Source organism: Pimephales promelas, chromosome 14 (assembly GCF_988280905.1).
Source record: "Pimephales promelas chromosome 14, fPimPro1.hap1.1, whole genome shotgun sequence".
NCBI lineage: Eukaryota > Metazoa > Chordata > Actinopteri > Cypriniformes > Leuciscidae > Pimephales > Pimephales promelas.
In genome coordinates this window covers 19647389-19671057 of record NC_142782.1, presented here as the reverse complement: position 1 = coordinate 19671057, position 23669 = coordinate 19647389, and the positions used below count along the sequence as shown (strand labels likewise).

The 23669-nt window shown below is 38.1% G+C and overlaps 1 protein-coding gene across 2 annotated transcripts in view; it reads left to right on the top strand.

Annotated features, from left to right (window-relative positions):
• ptch1 (patched 1) overlaps window positions 1-23669 on the top strand; it is a 63347-nt gene that overhangs the window by 19670 nt on the left and 20008 nt on the right. For both annotated transcript variants that reach the window (XR_016146504.1, XM_039679968.2), the window contains exons 3-14: window positions 2562-2751; window positions 2945-3014; window positions 3102-3193; window positions 5237-5435; window positions 5594-5715; window positions 7082-7229; window positions 9856-9987; window positions 10878-11033; window positions 11176-11274; window positions 15270-15395; window positions 19498-19616; window positions 23135-23618. Coding sequence is in view for 1 of the 2 variants with exons in the window: in XM_039679968.2 (XP_039535902.2) it covers window positions 2562-2751; window positions 2945-3014; window positions 3102-3193; window positions 5237-5435; window positions 5594-5715; window positions 7082-7229; window positions 9856-9987; window positions 10878-11033; window positions 11176-11274; window positions 15270-15395; window positions 19498-19616; window positions 23135-23618 (1937 nt within the window). In the remaining variant the exon portion in view is untranslated. The remainder of the gene's footprint in view (window positions 1-2561; window positions 2752-2944; window positions 3015-3101; window positions 3194-5236; window positions 5436-5593; window positions 5716-7081; window positions 7230-9855; window positions 9988-10877; window positions 11034-11175; window positions 11275-15269; window positions 15396-19497; window positions 19617-23134; window positions 23619-23669) is intronic.

Genomic DNA, 23669 nt, shown 5'->3' with positions numbered 1-23669 from the left:
CCCACTGCTCACCCCTCCCTTTCGAAGAAGCTACAGTTGCTAATATGAGCTATTATGCTGTAGGGCTGTGACTGAGCTGGTTAAAGCGTAAAGTATTGTTTATGCGCGCGCCTCCGCATCCCCCATTTACTACACACAAATCAATAAATAATAATAATTTAAAAAATTGTTTTTTTTTCCCCTCTGGTTTCGAAAACTCTTCATGATTGACTTAAAAATCTTACAAGATCAACTTGTCGACCACGATCAACAGGTTGGTGACTCCTGTAATGTTACCGTTTTACAGTCAATGGTACTAATCAGCTGATTGTCAAAGCCATAACACAGCGAGGGAGAAGAACTAAGTTACATGAAACAATCCAACTACATGTTTTACTCCACTGACAAGGGAAAAGTCATACTCACAGTGTCTATGCCTAGCTTTCTGTGGCTTCTAGTGACGAAACGCGCTCTGTAGCGCTATTTGTTTGCTGTCGGCTATAGAAACATGACGTCACAATATGTCGACCTTCATAGAAGGGGGTGCCCGCGGTTATGTAGATATAAATGTCTCATTTTAAGGTAATAAAAACATAATGGCTCATTGAGTAAGGTCTTTATACACATAGTTATGGATCTTATATTGCCTTTCTGTCTATAGATCCTCAGAAATATTACGCATTGCACCTTTAACTGAGAATAAAGTTGACTTTGTACTTTGTTTTTTCCTCATAAAATTATTTGCAGATTTGTTTTTTCCTTCCGTTTAAAAACAGTGCTGACAATAGAATTAAATGATCACAAATTTCAACATTGTTTTGTTAGCTACCATATCCGCGATAATCGCACGTACATTTGAAGGGAACAATAGTGCTTCTTTTTTGATGCCGCCTATGAAATGCAACAACTCATGTCAAGTGACTTTGCCCGTGTAATACACAAGCAAAGCTAGTCTTCAGAATCTCTCCTCTGGCAGAATAGGTTAGTTAGGCCTAAATATAGTTGAATTTACCTTTAAATACGTCAAAGTAAAATAGTTGACCATAAATGAACCCTCCTCCCTGCATTAACATCTCAGAAGAGCTTCAGAATAATGCAACCTGCCATCCGAAACACATCACACCAGTATTTAATTTGCTTGATTACATTACAAGGAATTGCCTGACTCTACCAGACTGTATTATTACCTGGTTCAGAGTAACTGTGAAGTCCTTGTGAACCGTGTTGCCTGCTTCTCTAGGGTGCTTGATCCTGGAAATGGAGAAGTTTTCTATTTTCGAAGGGTCAGGTAGAGAGCGCGTGAAGAATCGACAGCTTTGAGAGACGGACTTGGACGGTGTTCAGCAAGACTCTTTGAAAGGCTGCTTTTGTAGCTGTGAGGGTTTTCTGTTCCTTTTGGAGCTTAGGTGTGCCACACAACGACTCCACTGCCCCAATGCAATAAAGAAGCCAAGGCGCTTACACACACGTGTGCGCACACTCATAAGTCATAAGCCTTGATTTGAAGGCTGTGAAGAAGACTGCAGGTGTTCAAGGGTGTACTGAAAGGCATTTCGAAGTGAAGTTAACAGGACAGATGGGAGCCTGTACATGTGTTAGCTTTTCCTTTCATCGAGGCTGGAAGATATGATTAATTACAGTGAGACTGTGTGACGGAAGTGAAAGTTATGATTGTTCGTTACTGAGTGACTTTTTATCGTGCTTCTCTGTTTTCAACTGCTTGTTGATGGTAATAATAAGTTTATAAACAAGTAAATAAATGAATAAATTTAAGTTGTCAGCTTGGTGAATTGAGTGCGATGAGCTTAAAAGATTGCACTGCGAAATAATGCAGAGAAAACACGTCTTTTTGTTTAGTTGTCTTCACTTACACTTAGTGTTTTTAAAGAATTTAATCACATCGATTGTTTTGCTTAATTAACTAAATCCGAATTAGCATCTGACTCACCCACTCAACTCAAATTGTCATCTTTTACCTAAAATAGATTTAAATTTGAATAAAAATCTTATATTTAACTCAATTTTATTGTGAATATTGAAATGAATTGGTAAAACAAATAAGTAAAATAAATAATAGTTAAATAAGTAAAACATTTATGTAACTGGGGTGGTGATGGCACAGTGGATAAGACGCATGCCTTTGGTGTGAGAGAGCCGGGTTCAAATCCACTGTGAGACACCAATGTGTCCCTGAGCAAGACACTTAACTCCTAGTTGCTCCAGAGGCGTGCGACCTCTGACATATACAGCAACTGTAAGTCGCTTTGGATAAAAGCGTCAGCAAAATGAATACATTTTAAATATAATTGTTGTTTCGTAAGTAAAACAAATAAAAAAAACCCAATTACCAATTTACTAAAAAAAATTATGTAGTTGGGACCAATTGTGGGGGTTTGATCATTTGGTGGTGGACAAAAATAACAACAGTGAAAATGCAGCATACTTTTTAATTATTTTCTGACATTAGGCTATTGAATTTAAAGCAACATTTCTTGCTCCTAGATTTATAAATAAAAGTACTAAATTGTTGTAGAGCCTGATGTGAGTCTTCTTTTCCATCACTTTTCATTTCCATTTCCTAGTGGGTGGCAGGGTGAATCAGGAACTCAAGTACACGCGGCAGAAGATCGGAGAGGAGGCCATGTTTAGTCCTCAGCTCATGATACAGACGCCACGACAGGAAGGTACTAACATTCTGACCATAGAAGCGCTGAAGCAGCACCTTGACTCCGCCATAAAGGCCAGCAGAGTGCACGTTTACAAGTTCAACAGGTAATGTCACATGTTTTTTTTATTATTATTGGGTAGTTGATGCACAATATGTCAATGGACTTTTTAGGTTAAAAATTGTGACTGTGTATATTTTCCTATAACATAATCACTATTTCGTTTCTATGATTTTGATTTTCAATCATAGTAGTGCACAAAATTACGGTAGATCTTATTTCCACTGTTGGATTTTCAGGCAATGGAAATTGGAACATTTATGCTACAAAACAGGAGAACTTTATACAGAAAACAATCTTGTGGACCAGGTAAGGAAGAATGCTCATCTTTTTAAAATGACATTTTAGTAGAAATATCTGAACTTCAGAGGAACTACCTTTGAACTACCTTTTCAGATTATAGAGAAACTGCACCCATGTTTGATCATCACTCCTCTAGACTGCTTCTGGGAAGGTGCTAAGCTACATTCAGGAACTGTCTACCTCCCGTAAGTTACACACACCTTTCTCTATTTCATTGGACCTTGTAATTGACTCAATTGACACCAAAAGTGCCATTTTCACACAGTGAACACTTCGCTGACATGTCCTTCATATGAATGAATGTTGAAAACTAATAAACGAGCAAACTAAATTTAAAGGAAAAGGTTTTCCAATCCAATCACGGCTCAAGAGTGGTGGTTAAAAGTGGATTTTACCATGATTATTTGATAAATTACCTGTTTAGAGGTCATTTATTTATACAGGATAGAGACATTTGAATAATCATTGAAGCTCAACAAGTCTGAAATAATCTTCGAGTTAAATGCTATAATTTATAGAAATTTTAATGCAAACACCAGCGGAAAACTAATGCGCAGACTAGCATGGAAGCTTCAAAAACTATGTGCATTATGCTTGTAAGATTAAGTCCATGAAGTTTCAGTTTCAGAGAATTAGGATCATCTATATTTTTGCATGAATCAGATGAGAACTTGGGGATGTTGCATAAAGAATATATTTTAAAAAACATTACATTAATCACTATATTTTAATGGAATGACAGCCCTAAGTGGTGCTCCACAGTCTCCAGTGGGGTTTTCTGAAGGCCTTCATTGTAATGTTGAACCGCTTGAGGCCTCACACTTCTGCTGCTAATGGCTCCTTGCAACAGTTACACTCAGTGGACAACCACCAAGTTTGCAAAAGTTTTTCTGCCCTCCTCCCCCCTCCCCCTTTCCCTCCATCATGGATGTAAATAAGGATTTTACTGTGTTCTGGTTGGGGGACTTGGAATAATGACTCAAGCCTGGTTAGGCACATACAATGTGGTCTGAACCACCGCAGGCCTGCCAGAAGAGAAAGACAGAGGGGCGAGCAGAAGAAAACATATACAGAAAAAAGGAAAGAATGAAAGCAAGAGGGAGAAATGAGAGAAAGATGGTGCAGGGACAAAAAGGCGGAGCTGGTTTGACAGAGGGAGGCTTAGAGAATCAGTCAACGGAGCGGTGGAAATGGATGGGTGATGGACAGTGGGAGGGTGAACTCGGCCCGAGGAAGGCCGTCTGAGGATAGAGTCAAACATACGGGCGGGACGGGAGACCGGGTGAAGACACAGCAAGAGAAAGAGGGTCTTGAAAAAAACAACTGAGACGGGATGGCAAGCGAAGTATGGGAGGTTTGCGAAACTGCTGCGTTGGGCTGTTAGTTGTGGGGAGATGCCAGGCCCTGAGCGGGATCACCCGGCACGGCAGTATAATTAGAGGGGATAAAGATCAGATGAGCGGATTGATTCCATTTTCTCAAAGCTGTTATTATGGAGGCAGGCTGAAATCCAATCCCAACTACATTTGTGCTGCCACCGCTGTGACGTGCAACATCCATCAATTCCTAAGCCTCCGGAATTCCATCCAGTCACCCTTCCTCCGCTCCCCGTAGTTATGCCGTACCACTTTAAGCACGTCCAACATCCCATAAGCAGGGATCCATGGTTAAACATGCACTGTTTATTTAAGTTATTTTAACACATTATTTAACAAGAACTCGTTAATTAAACTGATCAAAAGTGAGAGTTAAGATGTTTATAATTTTAAGTGATGTTCTTTTGAACTTTGTTCATCAAAGAATCCTGAAAAAAAAAAAAAAATATATATATATATATATATATATATATAGTATATATATCATAGTTTGTACAAAATTACCCCCATCAAGTACATGCAACCTTGGTAAACATAATGAGTGCCGCATTATATTTATATATATATATATATATATATATTTCAAAAATCTTTTGAAACGTACAGGATCAATGTTAGTTTTCAAACAATGGGCCAGTCTTAGGAAATTTGGGTGTGGAAAAGGCATATCAAGGGTACTCTGTGTTTATGTTAGCAACTTTCTATGGTAGTTAATGTGCATATAGCCCTGCCTTCTATTCAATTCCGTTGTACTTCATCTAACACACTTAAAGGCTGTAATGTGTGAGTGCCATAATGTGAATGCCCCCTTGGGTCCACATCAATAAAATGGTTTCTTTTTTTTTCACACAGTGGCAAATCCCCAGTGCAGTGGACCAACTTTGATCCGATAGGATTCATTGCTGAGCTGAAGATGCTAAACAATCCGGTGGACATCTGGGAGGAAATGCTGGTCAAAGCAGAGGTGGGCCATGGCTACATGGATCGCCCTTGCCTGAATCCCGCGGACCCTGACTGCCCATTGTCAGCTCCCAACAAGAACATGACACGGGTAGGTTCAGCATACAAAGGATGGCATAGAGCAATAGCTAAAAATCATTGTTGGATATCTGTTTTCCCAGTCATAGGCTACAGCTATAGATACATAATTAAAGCAACGTTGTTTTGCATCATGAGTGTGTCTGATTTATGATCTGTCATCATCTTAAGCCCTTTGACGTGGCTCATGTTCTGACTGGTGGCTGCTACGGGCTTTCCAAAAAGTACATGCACTGGCAGGAGGAGCTTATCGTAGGTGGGACCAAGAAGAATGACAGCGGCAAACTTCTAAGGTAAGATACCAATTTGGGATTTAAACACTGATGGCATTCAGAGAAATACATTTATTTTAATCTATTTTAATTGTAAAGGGGATAAACAGATAAAAGGTAATAAAGGAAGCGTGTAAAGTGTGTCTTTAAATATGTTAGGCCATTTTGGGCCTTACATAGCAGTGGAAAAAATATCAATTTGTCTTTCCCTCTCTCTTACACACTCACATGTACAGTAGGGGTGTAAATCAGAGTCTTAATGACGATTTAATATGATACCGATTTCTTATGCCAACGATTCGATTATTTTCGATACTTCAGAATTTCCCGCGATTCAATTCGATTCGATTCGATACGATTCAATACTAGATATTTTTTACATGATATCTATTAAGTTTCAAATAAATACGCGTGTGAAGCGGAAGACAATAAGGTCAGCGCCACCCGCAGCTTAGGAATAGGTTGTACGCACATGTCGGAGCTGATGCTGAAAATGGACAGGCAGCAAAATAAACACATTAATCGATTCTCTTGCATCGATGCATCGAATCGGCGACTGTATAATCGATGGATCGATACGAATCAATTAATATTTACACCCCAATGAACAGTATGAGGTTTGTTTTTTGTTTCTTGGCAGATTTTAATCATTAGTGAACTGCATATTAGTATTCATTCCCACTGACTAAGGAAGCCCACACCTTTTACTCCAAGAGCGAAATGTTTTTTTTTTCTTCCCCCAGACCTCTTTAGGCCTTGATTGGGGACAGAATTCAGCATCCATATTATGAAAGAACATTGTCACATGCCCAAAAATGTTAATTCTCTGCAGTGTTACTAGCGGAAAAATATTCTCAAGTGGCTCTGGAAGTGTCCACTACGATTTCTAGGAATCTTTTCATTCCCTTGTGGCTTTCTGAAAAGAGAAAGTCAAGGGTTTTTTCATTCAAGAAGTGTTCATTGAACAATAGCAGGTTGACAGTCCACTTGAGGGAGTCTGTACTCTACAGTTGGAGAAGTCTGAGTTCGTCTGTGGAGCAAAGTGACAGACCGCTGTATTTCAGCATGTTAGTGCTTCTTTTCATGTTTTTTTTATCCCCAAGAAATGACAAACAATGTCAAGCTATTTTTCAGCAGCAACCAATATCATTTCATTCCCCCCAGGAAATTGAGCTTTAACAGCATCCTAAACAATAACCAATAAAAAGCAACACCTATCGAGCGATTTGTTTGGAAATTAGGCCACACGTTGCACCAAGAACAACGCACTACAAAGTTGTGTGCTGACCGTTTAATTTCACCACAACATTTTGTATATGAAACACTTGGTCAGTTTATACCATACATTCAGCTCAAAATGTTGTTCTCTTTTCACTCTACCTCAAAGTGCACAGGCTCTTCAGACCATGTTCCAACTCATGACCCCAAAGCAGATGTACGAGCACTTGAAGGGCTACGATGAAGTCTCACACATCAACTGGAATGAGGACAAAGCAGCTGCCGTACTAGAGGCCTGGCAAAGGAAATACTCTGAGGTACATGCACGCGGAAAGGATGTAAAGATGCTCTGTTGATGTCCAGACTTCAGTCTATTTTAGTAGAGACATTTACAGTGCTGTAGTGTTTTTAGTAATTCATCCTTTCATCGGGTTTTACTTTGCCTAAAACTGGATCTTGTTAAGAACCGTTTAGGGGGCCCGTGGCGATTTATTCCTTCAGTCCAACTTTGTGTTTCCTGGAAAATACACTCACATACATGTACTCATGCAGTGTGAAGGCATTCATCTTTAGTCATAAGTAATGCATACATTCCAAAGGTGCTGTGTGTCTTGAGGTTAGGACCCAGCTGTTTAAGTGCAGTCCTTCAAAGGCAGAGACTTCCTTTTTTTTCCTTTTTCATACTTTAAACGCTCAGGTTAAGTGCGAACTTGGAAAAACGGGGCACATCTGTAAGGTCAGGAAAGGTCACGATGGGACACTGTAGAAATGTGCAAACTAAACCCTTCACGTGTATTTGATGCGCAATATTCTGACATTGAAAACGTCTTCTAGAGGTATTTCGGTCCTGTCTGTTTTAGAAATCAACACTTTACATTAGGGCTGTCAAACGATTGATCGCGATTAATTGCATCCAAAATAAAAGTTTGTGTTTACATAATATATGTGGGTGCATTGTGTATAATTATTATATATATATATACTGTATATATATATATATATATATATATATATATACACACACATGCTTGTATATATTTAAGAAATATTTTCATGCATATACTGTACATAGATTTTTATATCATTTATAATATATATAAATATAAATATTTTATATCTAATTTTTTTTCTCAAATATACATGCGTGTGTGTGTGTGTGTGTGTGTGTGTGTGTAATGTATATATATATATATATATATATATATATATATACAAAATAATTATACACAGTGCACCCACATATATTATGTAATGCGATTAATCGCGATTAATCATTTGACAGCCCTACTTTACATTAAGGTTAAATTTGTTAATATTAGTTAATGCATTATGTGTCATGAACCAACAATGAACAACCTTTTTTCAGCATTTAATAATAATGCACATAAATGTATTTTGAACAAATGTGAATTAACAAATGAACAATGGTATATTCATAAATGAACATTTTACTGAAAATATTAATATGGTTTAATTTGTTAACAATAATGCGTTAGATGTCGAATTAGCAATGGACACCATTTTTACAGCATTTATTAAAACTGCATAGTGTCAATGTTTACAGTTACATATAACATTTCAAAATGTATAAATTAATGAATGTACTATTAACAAACATGAATTAACAAATTTATAGTATAACAAACTGTATGAGGGCTCTCGACGCACTGATCGCACATTGAATTTATGCAGATACATTTCAGTACATTCACGTTGTTTGCCCAAACAAATTATTTTGTGGAAACAACGTGAATCTCCGTGTAGTCCCGTGAAATATCGCAGCTTGACATGTCTAAAATGAAAACAAGCTCTAAAAAGCTCATTGCTGTTACATTGTACACATAATGTACACTGGATTCGGAAAAGTTTTGATCTGTAATCTTATATCATTTGGTTATTAGGTGTCCTTTTAAAGTCTCCAAGTGTCCTTTTTTGAAAAGACCCAAATAATACAGTTTTGAAAATACAGTTTAGTAAGAAGAATCCTTTAATCTAAAAGTTTACTTATATAGCTGGATATAGAAAATCATAAAACAAAATAAACACGTTAAACAAGATAAACAATGTATGCTTAATGCCATGGTAAGTATGCGATTAATCGTGATTAATCGCACCCTTTTTGTGTGATTAATCACATACTTGTCTAAAATAAATATTGTATATTATAAACTAGGACTGTCAATATTTTTTTCTTTACAATGCTCAATATTTTACGATAAATAGTCGTTAACAACTTGTAATTGTTAACTTGTCCAACATTTTATATATAAAATTAATATTATGCAACATTAATTGCTGTGAAATTATTGTTCATTGTTAAGTCATCTAATGCATTAACTAATGTTTACAAATCAGATTTGCACATTTAATATGGAATGACTGCATTACAACACAGCTAGTTTTTGCTAGTGTTGGGTGTCCATTGCAGAATCCCCCTCTTGGTATGGTGGCCCCAGCACTTGTGTGTGTGTTTTAGCATGTGTGTGGTATCTGTGTGTGTGTGTGTGTGTGTGTGTATTTGACAGGACCGTCTGGAACGCATTAACCCGCTCAGCGCACAATCTCTTTCACAGCTGCCGTCCCATTGGTGGTTTGTGTGTGACATCATCTGGTCTCTGTTTTGTCAGCCCTGACCTCCGCTTGGCATAGGGTTTCCTTTTAGTGCGTGTTTGTGCAGGGCTGAACATGTGTGTGGATGTGGATGTGAGTGCGTGTGGTTTTAGGAGGTGGGGCTGTGATTTTCATTTCTTGGATAATTGTGCTGTTGAAACATTTGTGGCGACTGTGATTTCCACTTTATTTAATTAGCTTCAATCGCCAGAGGGAAAATACAAAACAAGGAAAAGATGAGCAGTGAGAAAATTATAGAAAGAGTGTAAATGAACTGAAAATAAACAACATTAACTGATTTTTCTTTCTTCCTTCCGTCCTGTGTGTCCTCAGGCCGTCCAGCAGAGTGTGTCTGTAAATTCGTCTCAGAAAGTTCTCACGTTCACCACCACCACCCTCGAAGACATCCTTAAGTCCTTCTCTGATGTCAGCGTGATCCGTATCGCCAGTGGCTACCTCCTAATGGTAAACTCACTCACACATCTCCAGTTCTGTCTGAAGAGCTTTAGTTTTATCTAGACTTCCTCTCCTTTTATGTTCAGGTTAAAGCACAACCTCATTCACTACACTCATTCACTAAGTACTCACCCAAGTCTTTGAATAATCGTGGAATATGCCTTATTTCGATGTTAACATAGTTTTAAGGTCATTTCACACCAAAACTGGACCTAATTAAATAAGAAAATACAAAACCTCTTGCTCTGTTCTTTGAGCATCCCACCAAAAGCATGGTGTTTATAGGTCTGAAATAAAAGTTAAAAATAGCATACTTTTGAAAAGAGTATATACAGAAATTAATGAATTAATTAATAAGTTAATTTAAATACTAAATCAATAAGTATTTTTGCTAAACAAAAATATACTTTACTGTAATTTCTATTGACTTGTATGTCATTTATTAAAATATATTTGTAATAACACATAATGAAGTTGAAATTCATTAACTTTAAATGTAATTAAATAACACTGCAAGCAGATAACTTCTCATGCAGTCGTTGAGAGTTTGAATCTACTTTTACTGTAACTGTTCATATATAATTTTCTGTGCATCTCTTTCTACAAGCATCTAAAGGTAAAACAAATTTAGAAAAAACAGACCTAGCCTAAGATTCAATTGATCGACTGATCACTAATAATTATTGAGACACATTTTTTTTTTCATTTTAAAATCTTGTCATGACAGTTTTTTCATGTTGAAAATTCAGACTTGGTGTGTGTATAGGCCTAGTGTTATGTTACATGCAGCTTGCCAGTGCATGCCTGACCCTGCTGTGCCGTGACCGCACTCATGAGAACGGCACTACGGTAATGTGATAATGTCAGATTAACGCTATAGCTGTGTTATCTGTGTGCAGCTTGCCTATGCGTGTCTGACCATGCTGCGGTGGGACTGCGCCAAGTCTCAGGGGGCAGTCGGGCTGGCGGGAGTCTTGCTGGTCACTCTTTCTGTCGCCGCTGGACTGGGACTGTGCTCGCTTTTGGGCATCTCATTTAACGCCGCTACCACTCAGGTACAACTCATGAACATGAAAGATAATGAAAAAGCAGCACAGTGGAATAAATGTGTTTTGTGTGAACATCAGCCCCTTAAATTACTCAATGCAAACACTATCTTTACATGTAGCATGCTTTTCTGTTTTCATGTGGGTAAAGGTGTTGCCGTTCCTGGCCCTTGGTGTAGGGGTGGACGATGTCTTTCTCCTGGCTCATGCTTTCAGCGAGACTGGCCAGAACAAAAGGATTCCATTTGAGGTGTGTTATCTCTTTACACACGTCCTGAAAAACAGGGAACACTACTAAACAACTACTGTTTTCTCCTGTGACAGACCCTCAGAAACACTCAGTGACTACACATCCAAAGATAGTGTCAAGACAAGGCAGTCAGTACAGAAATGAGGGAGCTAGTATGTTATCAGGAGGAAGGGGGTATATCAGAGCGTACCCTCATGTTATCACTTACATGAAGGAATGTGTGTGTACCTGCCCCGACCTGTGATGTAACTTCAAAAACACTAGCACACTTTGATCTGCCGAGGACCACTGAACAATGTCACAAGACTGATAAATTAAATTATAAAAATTCTACCATTGTTTTTTTGTATGGTATGGTGATGTTCATTCCATTGTATTCTATAACATACTTTGAAGTAACAAATAAATACCATGGAATAAATATTATGTAATATTTTCGTATTGTATAAATATTTATTATATATCTATTAAATCTGATATAATGGAATCATTATATTTTTATATAATATCATATTACATTGTATTGTAATATGGTATATTATGTCATATTATGTAATATGTAAAATATATTTTTTTAACCATGTGTATACAGTACTGTGCAAAAGTCTTAGGCACGTTAGTATTTTTTTCCCAAAAAAATGGTTTTAAGTCAGTTATTTATATCTTTTGTAGTTGGGTGTCAGTAGGAGATATCAGTTTACATTTCCAAGCACCTTTGCCATTAATTGTTATAATCCAGTGAGATTTTTGTATGCACAAGACGTCTGACAATCGCCGTTATGCTCCACACAGAGATCTGATCTCACCATCATCGAGTCTGTTTGTGTTCACTTAAAGAAACAGAAAAAAACTGAGACAGACTAAATCAATAAGAACTGCGGCAACGTTTTCAAGATGCTTCAATAAACCTGTGCGTGTGTGTATACATATATAAAAGTTAGTAAAAACATTGTTAAAATAGTCCATGTGACTACAGTAGCTCAACCTTAAGTTTATCAAGCGACTCAAATAAATGTTATGCGCAAACCCCCCCAAAATAACAACTTTATTCAACTATTATTTTCTTCTGTGTGGGCCTCTGAAGAGCGCCATGACGCATGCGCGAGTACTGGGAAGATTACTCTCATGATCATTTCATTTTACGGCATTGGTAAGGCACTTTTACGTTTTCTCGTTGGATTCTCGCAATTGGGACCTCCAGGAAATGCACACTTTAGAACCATTAAACACTACATCGAGACCCATCTGCATCTTTTTCTCAGTTCTCGCGCATGCGTCGTGGCGCTCCCGTGAACTCACGTCAGAGGCCCGCACACAGTCTGAACTGCTGCTGCTTTCTCGCCATAATATACTATATTTCGTGATAATACAACACTAGTATATTTTTTGAGGGTTAGCAAAAACGCACCATTTTGTGTCTGTTCCTTTAAATGCAAATGAGCTGCTGTTCTCAGGGCGGAGCTTCAACAGCTTGCACTCACACCATCATGCATTGAACTTTTCAAAAACATTTAGCCTTTTATGTTCAAACCAGATTCAGACAATGATGGAGAGACTCAAAGACAGGTGTCAACATGTAAAATGCAGCAGGACGTTTCAGAATGGTTAGTTGATGAATTTATGTAGCTTATGTGTAGTCATCTTCTAGTCTGATAATCTATAAATCGTGTTCCGGGGCGGAGTTTATATAAATTCTAGGGTAGGTGATGTCACTTACCCAGGAGGAATGTCTTGTAGTCCCAACCAACCATTGTTGTAGTCCTTAAAAAGCGATTTATTTAAAAGAAAAAATATATATGCTTTGAACGTCGGGGATTGTAAACTTTGCAGATGTTGTTTATGCTCAAACAGCAACATTACACACTTGCTAAAGGTTTAAAAAAAAGTGAAATCATAATCAACCACCCCTTTTAAAAGAACCAGATCATAAGAGTCCTTGGTTCTGCAGTACAGTCTTTTTATACTTCGTACTTTTACAAATACTTTTGGTCTTTTTAGTTTATCAAAATACCATGGTATGATCATCTGACTTATTTTGTAAATCTTTAATCAGTTTCTGTATAGCCATTACTAGGACAGACGTTAAGGATTTGAGTTGCTAGTTTTGCCTGCAAAACTTGATTGGACGATGGCAGTCTTATGTGTATGTGATCTGTTTTTTTTGGGTTTTTTTGTAAATTTGTGTATGTGCTTTCGTCTATCTATCTGTCAGGGGTATCTTTGTTTAGCTTTGTGTGCGTGTACGACATGGTGGTGTATGAGAGGTGATTTATATTACTCCAATGCAGACGGCTGAGTTCAGGCATGTATTTGCTTGTGTTTATGTGAGATTGCACAGCGTGCAGCGACACTTTTGTGTGGAAAGTAAACAGTTCCCCTGTGGGAGGAGAGAGAGTGCACAGCCCTCCTGTCTTAAAGCTCTCTGTGTGTGGTCCTGCACGTCCTCAGACACCACAAAAAACTTTCACTCTTTCTTTCGTTCTCCTCATCTCTACCTCTGTGTTTACAGAGATGGGGTTTTGAACTGTTTCTTTTGCGCCTCGTACCCTGAATGGCTTTGAAATGAGGAGAGAGAGCTTATCCTAACAGGACAACAAGCCAATCGTGTTTCTGCACCATGGGCTTTTTTGTTTAAAAATTACATTGATGGAAAATATTTCTGTGTGATTGAGGGATAAGGAGAAGAGAGGGAAATTAATCTGTTTTTGCTTTTTTCCTTTCGGGGCAAGAAAGGAAAGCTTTTCATCAGAAGTTGAGCTCAAGTTGTCAAAGCAGTTTGTTTGATTATCAGCTCTCTTCGATTTAAACTTAAGTATGATTAAATGCAAGTTAAGTCATAATGTGTCTGTCAGTTATTTAAAGGTGTTTTTTTTAATCACTGCTAACATCTGAATTGTTATTCACGAACGTAATCGAGGCCCAAGAGTGACAATAAATGATTTATTTTTAATTGGAGCTTTGTCTTACACTTAGAATATCAAGAACTGCACCTACTCTCAGTTTTGATAATTGTATTTTGATCATTTATCATACATTTTTAGTTAAACTCATTTATTTCTATTCTACTGAAATTCAAACTCAATCGAGCTGAGAATATAATTGTTCAAAACACCACATTCAGATGAAAAATGTATTCATATTCGCAAAAAGTTCACGCCATATTACAGGTTTGAATAAGTTTACACTAAACAAAACATTTTTTATATCATTTGACAAGATATTAATAAATGCTATATTTTAATCAAATTTGTCATTAGTTTTGCCTTAAAATAAGCAGTACAGAATAGACCCAGAGCTGCACACACCCCCATATTTGGATTAAATAACTAATTAAATAAATTGAACAATAAATAATATATATATATATATATATATATATATATATATAAATCGATGTTTATTGTCATTTCCAGTTACAATGAATTATATTATAATAAATCCAAACTTGATCGGGATACAGAATAAAATCCTTCAAATCACAACAATTAGATGGAAGAATAATTGACAGTATATCAGTATATAAAAGTTTGCAGTATATCACCGTTTTTTAATAAATCTACTCAACATACATACTAAACATAAAAAATGTCAACGTTATCATGTCAGTCATCTTCCTAGATCAGCCATCTAAACTAAACCGCATCAGACTAGCTGCAAAAACAGTACTAGCCATGGGATTGATGTCAAACTGCACGTACATTAATATGAAACTCCCCATGTTTACATGTTATTACAAACCGTATTCAGCAACTTGGTAATGCCATTGTTACTCGTTTCACATGCCAGTCATAATAGAGGTCATTTATGTATGAGGTACAGTAGCAAAAACAGCCCGTTTAATTCTCAGAGTCAGAGAGAAGTTGGAAAATGGACATGAAAAGCTATTATACAACACTTTTTGGTGGAAGAAACCTTGACTAACATTAGTGGACTCCAGGGGAAGAATAAAATTCTTGATGTGGATTTGTTTACAGTGTGATGTCTTTTTTCCTCAGGACCGCACTGGTGAATGTCTGAAGAGGACTGGGGCTAGTGTGGCCTTGACCTCCATCAGTAATGTGACAGCCTTTTTCATGGCCGCCCTTATTCCAATCCCAGCACTCCGAGCCTTCTCCTTACAGGTTTGTGTGTGTGTGTGTGTGTGTGTGTGTGTGTGTGTGTGTTCTTTTCTCCATCTTTTTAAACAGGAATGCAGTTCAAATAGCTTGTCTGTATCAATTGTGTGTATGTTTATATTACCAATAGATGTTTGCCCAAATTTCCCATGTCCATACCTGCTCTTTCTTTGTGTATGTGCGTGTGTTCCAAACCTTCATTGACTCCAGATTTCTCCACACGACTTTTATTGATTTCATTCATCAAACCAAGCGTGTGACAGGTTGAGGGAGCTGGCGTGGCCCATAACCCCCCCTACGGCGTGTGATTAGTGGTATGGCCCCCTAAGTGTGCAGATTGTGGGCATGTAACTCAATCTGGGAGTGGGGGTGGGTCTCACGGATTGTTGTTCCACACATCTGTGGTTTATTTATGACCGCAAGGCTGTGGAAGTGACATTGCAAAGAGGCTGAGCAGGAGATCTGCCCACAACCCGTTCCTGACTTAAATCAGGATAAAGAGACTGTCGAATGAAAATTCTGTCATCATTTACTCACCCTCATGCCGTTCCAAACCTATAACTCTTTTTATTTTGCGGGGAAAGAAAATGAGATATTCTGAAGGCTGTGGACTGGAGAATTCAATCTTCAAAAAATAACTCAAAAGCAACTCCTTAGGCATGTTCACACCAATACAAATGTTCGGCATGAAAGGAAAATGCAATTTCACTGACTTTTTATTTGACAGTAGGTGGCCATATAGAAAAGCAGAATTACTTCATTGATTCCATACTAATATCTGTGGCAGTCTAAACAGAAGGAACGTGCCCCGTAGCCAAAATACTGTGTTCGGAAAGGAAATGACACTTTCTATCGAGCCATCAGTCATCTCTCCGTACTGTCTTCACGTGAAGATGTGTTGTAATGTATAATCGACTTCCGCAGCAAGCCTTACCATGTACCTTTAGGCGATCAGTAGAATGCATTTTTCATTTTCCGTGCCTTCCGAATTTGGAATTAGGCTTCAGGCACATCCCTACTAAACGGATACATTAACAGCCATTTATCGTGCTAAATTTTCCCACTGAATTTTCATCTTGGTGTGATGAATCATACACAACAAGACCAAAATCCTCTCTAGCTCTCTTTAGCATGTTTGAGTGACAAGTATTGATGTCCAAATCCTGAATGAATCATTTTGAGTCAGATCTTTTCAATGAATCAAATGAACAATTTAAATGATTTGTTCATGATTCACTACTCACGAATGGAGATTTGTTTTTCACTCAATAATGACTTTCTCACACAAGCTATCGTATGGCTTCAGAAGATGAATATGTTTGAATATATAACATAAGTCTTATGGACCACCTTTATGGTGCTTTCTTATCCTTTTTGAAGATTAAAAGCTCCAGTCCCCATTCATTGGGATTGAATGGTTGATTTTCTACTGAAAAAAAGTAAAACCAAAAAGTTTATTTTTGGGTCCCGTATCCTTTTAAATGGCCTAAATGAAATCTGAAACTACCTATGTTTGAACCTACTTAATCAGTCTTACTTAATTCAATTGAAAGATTTTCCTCATTGGACGTCTGAAGGCTCATCGCCCTCACATGAAACTCACACTGATTCAGCGCTTGAGCTGCTTAACCTTTGAACTTTAGGTGAAGTAACCTCGCCATCATCCACATAACCTGCACAGCTGCACAGAGACAGACGCTGAGATTTACACACTGATGCCCTGTTCTGTTTAACAAACACGCTCACACAAATCTCAGCCTAAACCCTACAGACAGCCTCCCCAATTTTGGGATCCTTTGATCCTAAATCATAAATATACCATTTCTTTGTATATCTGCAAGTGTAGACAGTGTGAAGTCTCATATCGTGTTTGTGTCTGTTGGATGGTTGCATATTTCCAGAAAATATGCACACACACGCACTCATGCGGTGCTGTAGATCTAGTATTAGGATGTGTGGATTGATGTCTCACACACATCTGTCAGACACACACGCTGTTTTTTTTCACTGTAGCGCACTCCAACTGGCACCTGTTCAACGGTGCCTGAAAACACTCATCTTCAAAACCGCTGTGAACACACACGCACTCACTCACTCACTAACGGCTAAGAGATACTGCTTTTGCAAACATGTTATTTCCTGCCTTAACAGTCTTTTCAGCTGTAGTGTGTTTACTTGATTGTTTGTGTCCAAATGTGTTTACTTTAACGTTTGTCTAATGTTTTGTTTCAACTTATCCACTTTGGGGAAAATGCCTCAAAATTACAAAAAAAAAAAAATAATAATACATGTTTTATGCCGCGTTCTGCCATATGCATCTCAAGCCTATAGATAATATTGTCCCTATGAACATTTTATATACTTACAATCCAATTTGCTGGCTTTCTATTCTGGGAAAATGCTAAAATATTGATGACTCTTCCTGCACTACTCAGATTTTTGTCCAATCAAATGCTCAAGAATGAGAATGTCCCGTACTGTCTTTAAAGTCAACAAACTCAAAATGTACCTAATTGATTTAATATATACTACCATTTAAAAGTTTGGGGTCAGTAAGATTTTTTTTTTTTTTTTTTTTTTTTACGAGAAATTAATACTTTTATGCTGCAAGGAATCATTAAATTGATATAAATTGACAGTAAAGAAATACTTAATCTTACAACCGATGTCTAAATGCGTTGCCTTTAAACTTTCTGTTCATAAAATAAATAAACAGAATCACAGTTTCAATAAAAATATTAAGTAACACGGCTTCATTGATAATAGTACATGTTTTGAGCATGTATTGATTTCTGAAGGATCATGTGACTAAAGACTGGAGTAATGACTTTTATAAATTATTACTTATTGAAATATATTAAATAGAAAACAACTGTTGTAAATTGTAATAATATTTCACAATTTTACTGTTTTTTTTTACTGTATTTTTGATCAAATAAATGCAGCATTTCTGAGTACATTCCAAGTTTTAACAAATCACTGGTGCACATTCTTCCAGAGGAAAAAAAGAGTTGTCTTTATTTATTCCCTATTAAAATATAAATTGCAACATTTACTTTAACAATATGTATTTTTGTGTAATAATATTACAGAAGTGATGGGTTGCTGCAATTACCATTTCAAGTTGAATTTAAACATTATTTCTCTGTTTTAATTCTTCTGTCTCTGTTTAGCTCTGTTCCTTTGGCACCTCCCTCACTTTCTGTCTTTTTATTTCATTGGCAGCTTAAAAGCGGCCGCACATGTCGAGCCTAACATATCTCACTCTAGAATCACTCGCGCACACAGTCTCTCACTTGTTCTCTCTCTGTTCCTTTTTAGGGCTGATAGATTTGATATTTTGTTTTGTAATGCAGTGACAAGTGTGTCCAAATACCTTTTTGGAATCAATGTGTTTTGTATCCATGAGTCTCTCTGTCTTCTTGCGTTTTGGCTCTGTCAGGCTGAGCTGCTCTCTGGGTGGTCTGGCAGTCTGACATGGCTCCAACCTCCACCCATAAAAAATACACCCTAGGCATGCTTCGATCTGCCCTCTCTCTCTCACTCACTCTCTCTCTCTTTCAGTTTCTGACTCTCATTGTCATGTCGCTTTTCTTCATCCACTCTCTTCTCACACTAGTTCTTCTGTAAGCTTCAACCGAATTAATCAGGATTAAATGTTTCAAATCACTCGCTCGTTTCCCCACACTGGAAAGGAGTTCTTGGCCTGGTGGAGTCTTTTTAGTAACCGTGTGATATATCGGCTCTGAAAGAAAGTGGCTGTTTCCCAAGGTCAGAAGAGCCACATCTAGCTTAACAAAGTCTTTTTCCTGGGTTTGGATACAAACCACTTCAGTTTTTAATTCATAGTCATAGTCACTTCATATGGGAGTGTGTTGATTGAATTATGACTTCGATAGCCGTGTGATTTACATTTAGAAATTTAAGTGGGTTTCACTCGAGGATGAGCCCAAATTCAGTTTTGGAATGGCAAGGTTTAAAATTGAATTTGTATGGATCATTGTGGTTTGGGCATAGACCCTGTGCAGATGTGCGAGTGTTGCTGTATGTGAATATTTTGTGTGTGAGTGTGAATATGTGCGTAATAGCAACTTCTCTTTTCTCTCAGGCGGCAGTGGTCGTGGTCTTTAATTTCGCTATGGTGCTGCTGATCTTTCCTGCCATCCTCAGCATGGACCTGTACCGCCGAGAGGACCGCCGCTTTGACATTTTCTGTTGCTTTGTCAGGTATTGAACACATTTTTCTGGCTAAAGAAATACTAATCATAAACTGCTGTTGTTTTCAAAGCTAGTTATATTGAATACACACTTAGGATAACTATACCCCGAATAGAAGAAAACCACTTTGACCACGCATAAACAATAGTCTCTCAAAAATACAAACATGTACATGTTGCTCACATATTACGGTAGCCCTGTTTGTGCTAAATATAGTGTGTAATTTCACCTGCGCCATTAATATGTTTATAAGCAACTGAAAAAAGCACAAATGTCAGGGCATGTCAGAACACCTCAAGGACCCCAAATACATGGGGTCACCATGGACCCCAGAGGGTTAAAGGGTTAGATCACCCAAAAATGAATATTGTCATCATTCATGTTGTTGCATCCAAACCCGTAAGACTTTCGTGCACCTTCGAAACACAATCCCTCAGTTGACAGTCTACTCAACTATCACTCAAAAAGTTCACAAAGATGACGTAAATCTAATGCATATGAATTGAGTGGTAGTCCAAAATTTCTGATGACACACAATCACTTTTTATAATGAACAGATTTCATTTAGGTATTTATTCTCATATAAACACCAACACGCATATCAGATATGGTGAATAATGCAGATAAAATATTCAATGACTTATGACAATGAGTGCAGTATAATACCGCACAATTAAGCGTCAACCTGTCCTTACATCTATACTTTGTGTGTATATGTGCGTGTGTTGATGTTTATCTCTGTCTGTGGCCCCGGGCCTTTAAATAAGACATGCTGTTGCCTCTCCTGCTTACTGCAACATTCTTGGTGTCTGATGAGAGGGAGAAAGCGAGTCAGCTATAGGCACATACTTTACCTTCGTAGTCATGCCCCCAAACTTCTGCAGGAAATTAAACCTGATGCCTAAACTTTCACCATGGTTGAAACGCTTGCTTTCCAGTCACCAGCACTCACTCGCCCCTCGACTTTAACTGCTCTCGACTGAAAAGCTGATTGCGGTCGTGTTTACATGCATTTGCATGAGCGCTCAAGAGTAATGAGTTGCCACATCTGAAGGACTTTCACAAGCTCACTTGCTTACTCTCCATTCATATAGAATATCATGGAAAATATACAAGCTCTTTTACAAAACCTTGTTAACTTTCTTCATTTGCCTTCTAAGCCAGCATAGTAACTGTCATGAATCTTTATAAGTAACTGATTTGTTTAAGCATGCTAGATAGGCAGCGACTCGCCACAAATGGCTCTTTACACAGGACACTCAACTTTCAATTGAATTCAGCAATTTGATGTTAGCTAACAGCATTATCCACAAGTTTCCTACGCCCCATGAGGCCTTGCGTCAAAAGTGGGCGCATCTTCCGGTTCGAAGTAAACAAAGCGCGACTTGACATACTTCACACTTGTTCATTCAACAGTTCACAGTCATTCAAGTTATAGATGACTTAACTAGCTAACGATGTGGGAACACAACCTCAACGAAATTCAAAAGGGTAAAATACCGTCCGCAGTAGTTGATTGGGAGTATTATAATAACATTATTAATAATCAATACTCAGCAAGGCATGGTGACAGACACTTGTGTGAGCTGACAAACAATTAAAATAAAAAATACACACTTAGTCATTGTGCTTTGGAGTTTATTCAAAATTATAAATGAATGTGCTACTTGAATACATTAACTGGCACATTTGGTATTCTGTCAACTCAGGCTTTGTTCCTGAGTTTAGGTGTAACATCAGTAGCAGTGGCGGTTCTACCTTGAATTAGGCGGTTCTACCTAAAACTTTGCGTTGATTTTAGTTGATCATTAAAGTATTAGATAATATGGTGACCAAAATGATCACACACAGAATCTTGTTCAAAATGCCTAATACACAGTGAAATCAATTCACCAAGTTAATAATATTAAAGGTTTCTTTTAAAGGAGTGCCTTTCATCTTACTTACTAAACTTAAAAAAAGGTTAACACAAAAAAAGGTTTTATATAAAGATAAACCTCATATTTCAGCATTTAAATCCTCTCTATAAAAAGAATGAGTCAATAAAGATACATTCCTGACATTTATAATGCACAGTAGCTTATCTTTTATTATTAATAGTAAAATTCGTACCGATTTTCCCATGGCTGTCGTTGCTATAGAACCATGCACTCATTACACTGCGCTCTCCAACGACAAAAAAGTTTTAGTAGCTAATGTATTTCCACCACAGAAAAACGCTTGCTGTAGCTCTGCTAAAAGAAGTATTTACGGAGAACAGAAAAAAACACCCAAGTGTTTGGGTGCACGTGCACTCCCATACTGAAAAGTTTATGAGCGCGCTTCCTGTGAGCGCATAATGAGCGCGCCCCCCGTGCGCCTATTTGAAACATAGAGGATTTGAAATAACGACCTCGAGCGCGCAAAAGACGCGATACGTGAACTAATCAGGAGATCGCCTTGACATCGCTTCTGCGCACGGCACCTTCTCAGCAAGCAGGGCGCCATTGCCAATAATTTAATCGAAATGATAAAAAATAGAAAAACTTCGCGGCACAGAGTATTTTTTTAACTGCTCGTGCCGCCCCCCATGTGACATGAAGAAATGACGCCCCGGGCGACTGCCCGGTTCGCCCGTGCCTAGAACCGCTACTGATCAGTAGCGAACAGCCAAACACATGCTGAGAGAGTTTATAGAATATTAAGAATTTAAACAAATGTACACAGGAAGATTCGTCGTCTTTTGGGAGGCGATGGAAACTACAGTCGTTGGCAGAATCACTCTGATTTCGTTTTCGGCTTATGTTCAAAACAATCACGTTTAAGCCACTGAATTAGTTTAGTCCGGTTATACATACAACCCCGAACAGCACATGTTGTCCCTGAGCTCCGTAACGACATCTCTCATAAAGATTTGCGTCTTTAAATAGTAAAATAATTCTCCGAAAAACAGCTAGCCTCTTCGCTAACTAACACACAAAATACCATTGGAATGCTACTTCCGCCGCCTTACCGGAAGTTTCACCCACTTTATTTTTTACAGGAGCGCCCCTCGGAAACTTGTGGATATTCTAATTATAATAGAAAAAGAGCGTACACAAATGTTTAATCACATTTTATATGTATTCATTGATGCTTATCTGCACTGAATGACTGTGGAAGACTGGAAAAACTGGAAGAACTGGTTGAGGAACGACCTCTCCTCGAGTGGATAAAGGACCTTACTGAAAATTTACATTTGAACTCCCCCACGTGCACTATTTAGACAAAAGTCTCACCTTTTAAAGTAAAGTGCATAGTAAAAATAGGCAAATTGGGACAGCATAACTCTTTCTTTATTAAGGATAAGAATGATGCTGACTTACAATTTGGACAAATCTTTGAAGGAAGAATGATTAAGATCCCTACCTTTTTCAATATACATGGCGACTTTATCCAGCTCTTTTGTATAATTGTGTTGCTGTGATATAAATTGAAATTGCAGGAAATTACATGATGCCTTTGTGTTCCTGAAATTCCCTGTCATTTTCTCTTTCTCACACCTTTAGCCCTTGTGCTAACCGGGTGATCCATTTGGAGCCGCAGGCAGCTTACGCCGACTCCTCCGCTGACTCGAGCCGCTACAGCACTCCGCCCTCCTACAGCAGCCACAGCTTCGCCCAGCACACCCAAATCACCATGCAGTCCACCGTACAGCTGCGCACAGAGTACGACCCCAGAACACAGGCCTACTACACCACGGCAGAGCCACATTCTCACATCTCCGTCCAACCCTTTGCCCCCAATGCCAATCCCAATCCCAACCGCAACAACAATAACAACAACAACCACAACAACAGCAGCGCTGGGCCAGCGGCGGCCTCTGATACAGCATCCTGCCAAAGCCCTGATGGCGCTAGCTCCACACGAGACTTGCTATCTCAGTTTGGGGAGTCGAGTTTACGCTGCCTGGAACCTCCGTGTTCTCGATGGACGTTTGCATCATTCGCTGAGAATCATTATGCACCGTTTTTGCTGCAGCCTACAACAAAGGTAAGGGTCAAATGCTTTTTCCCCCCCACAGTACACATCATCTGATTAGAA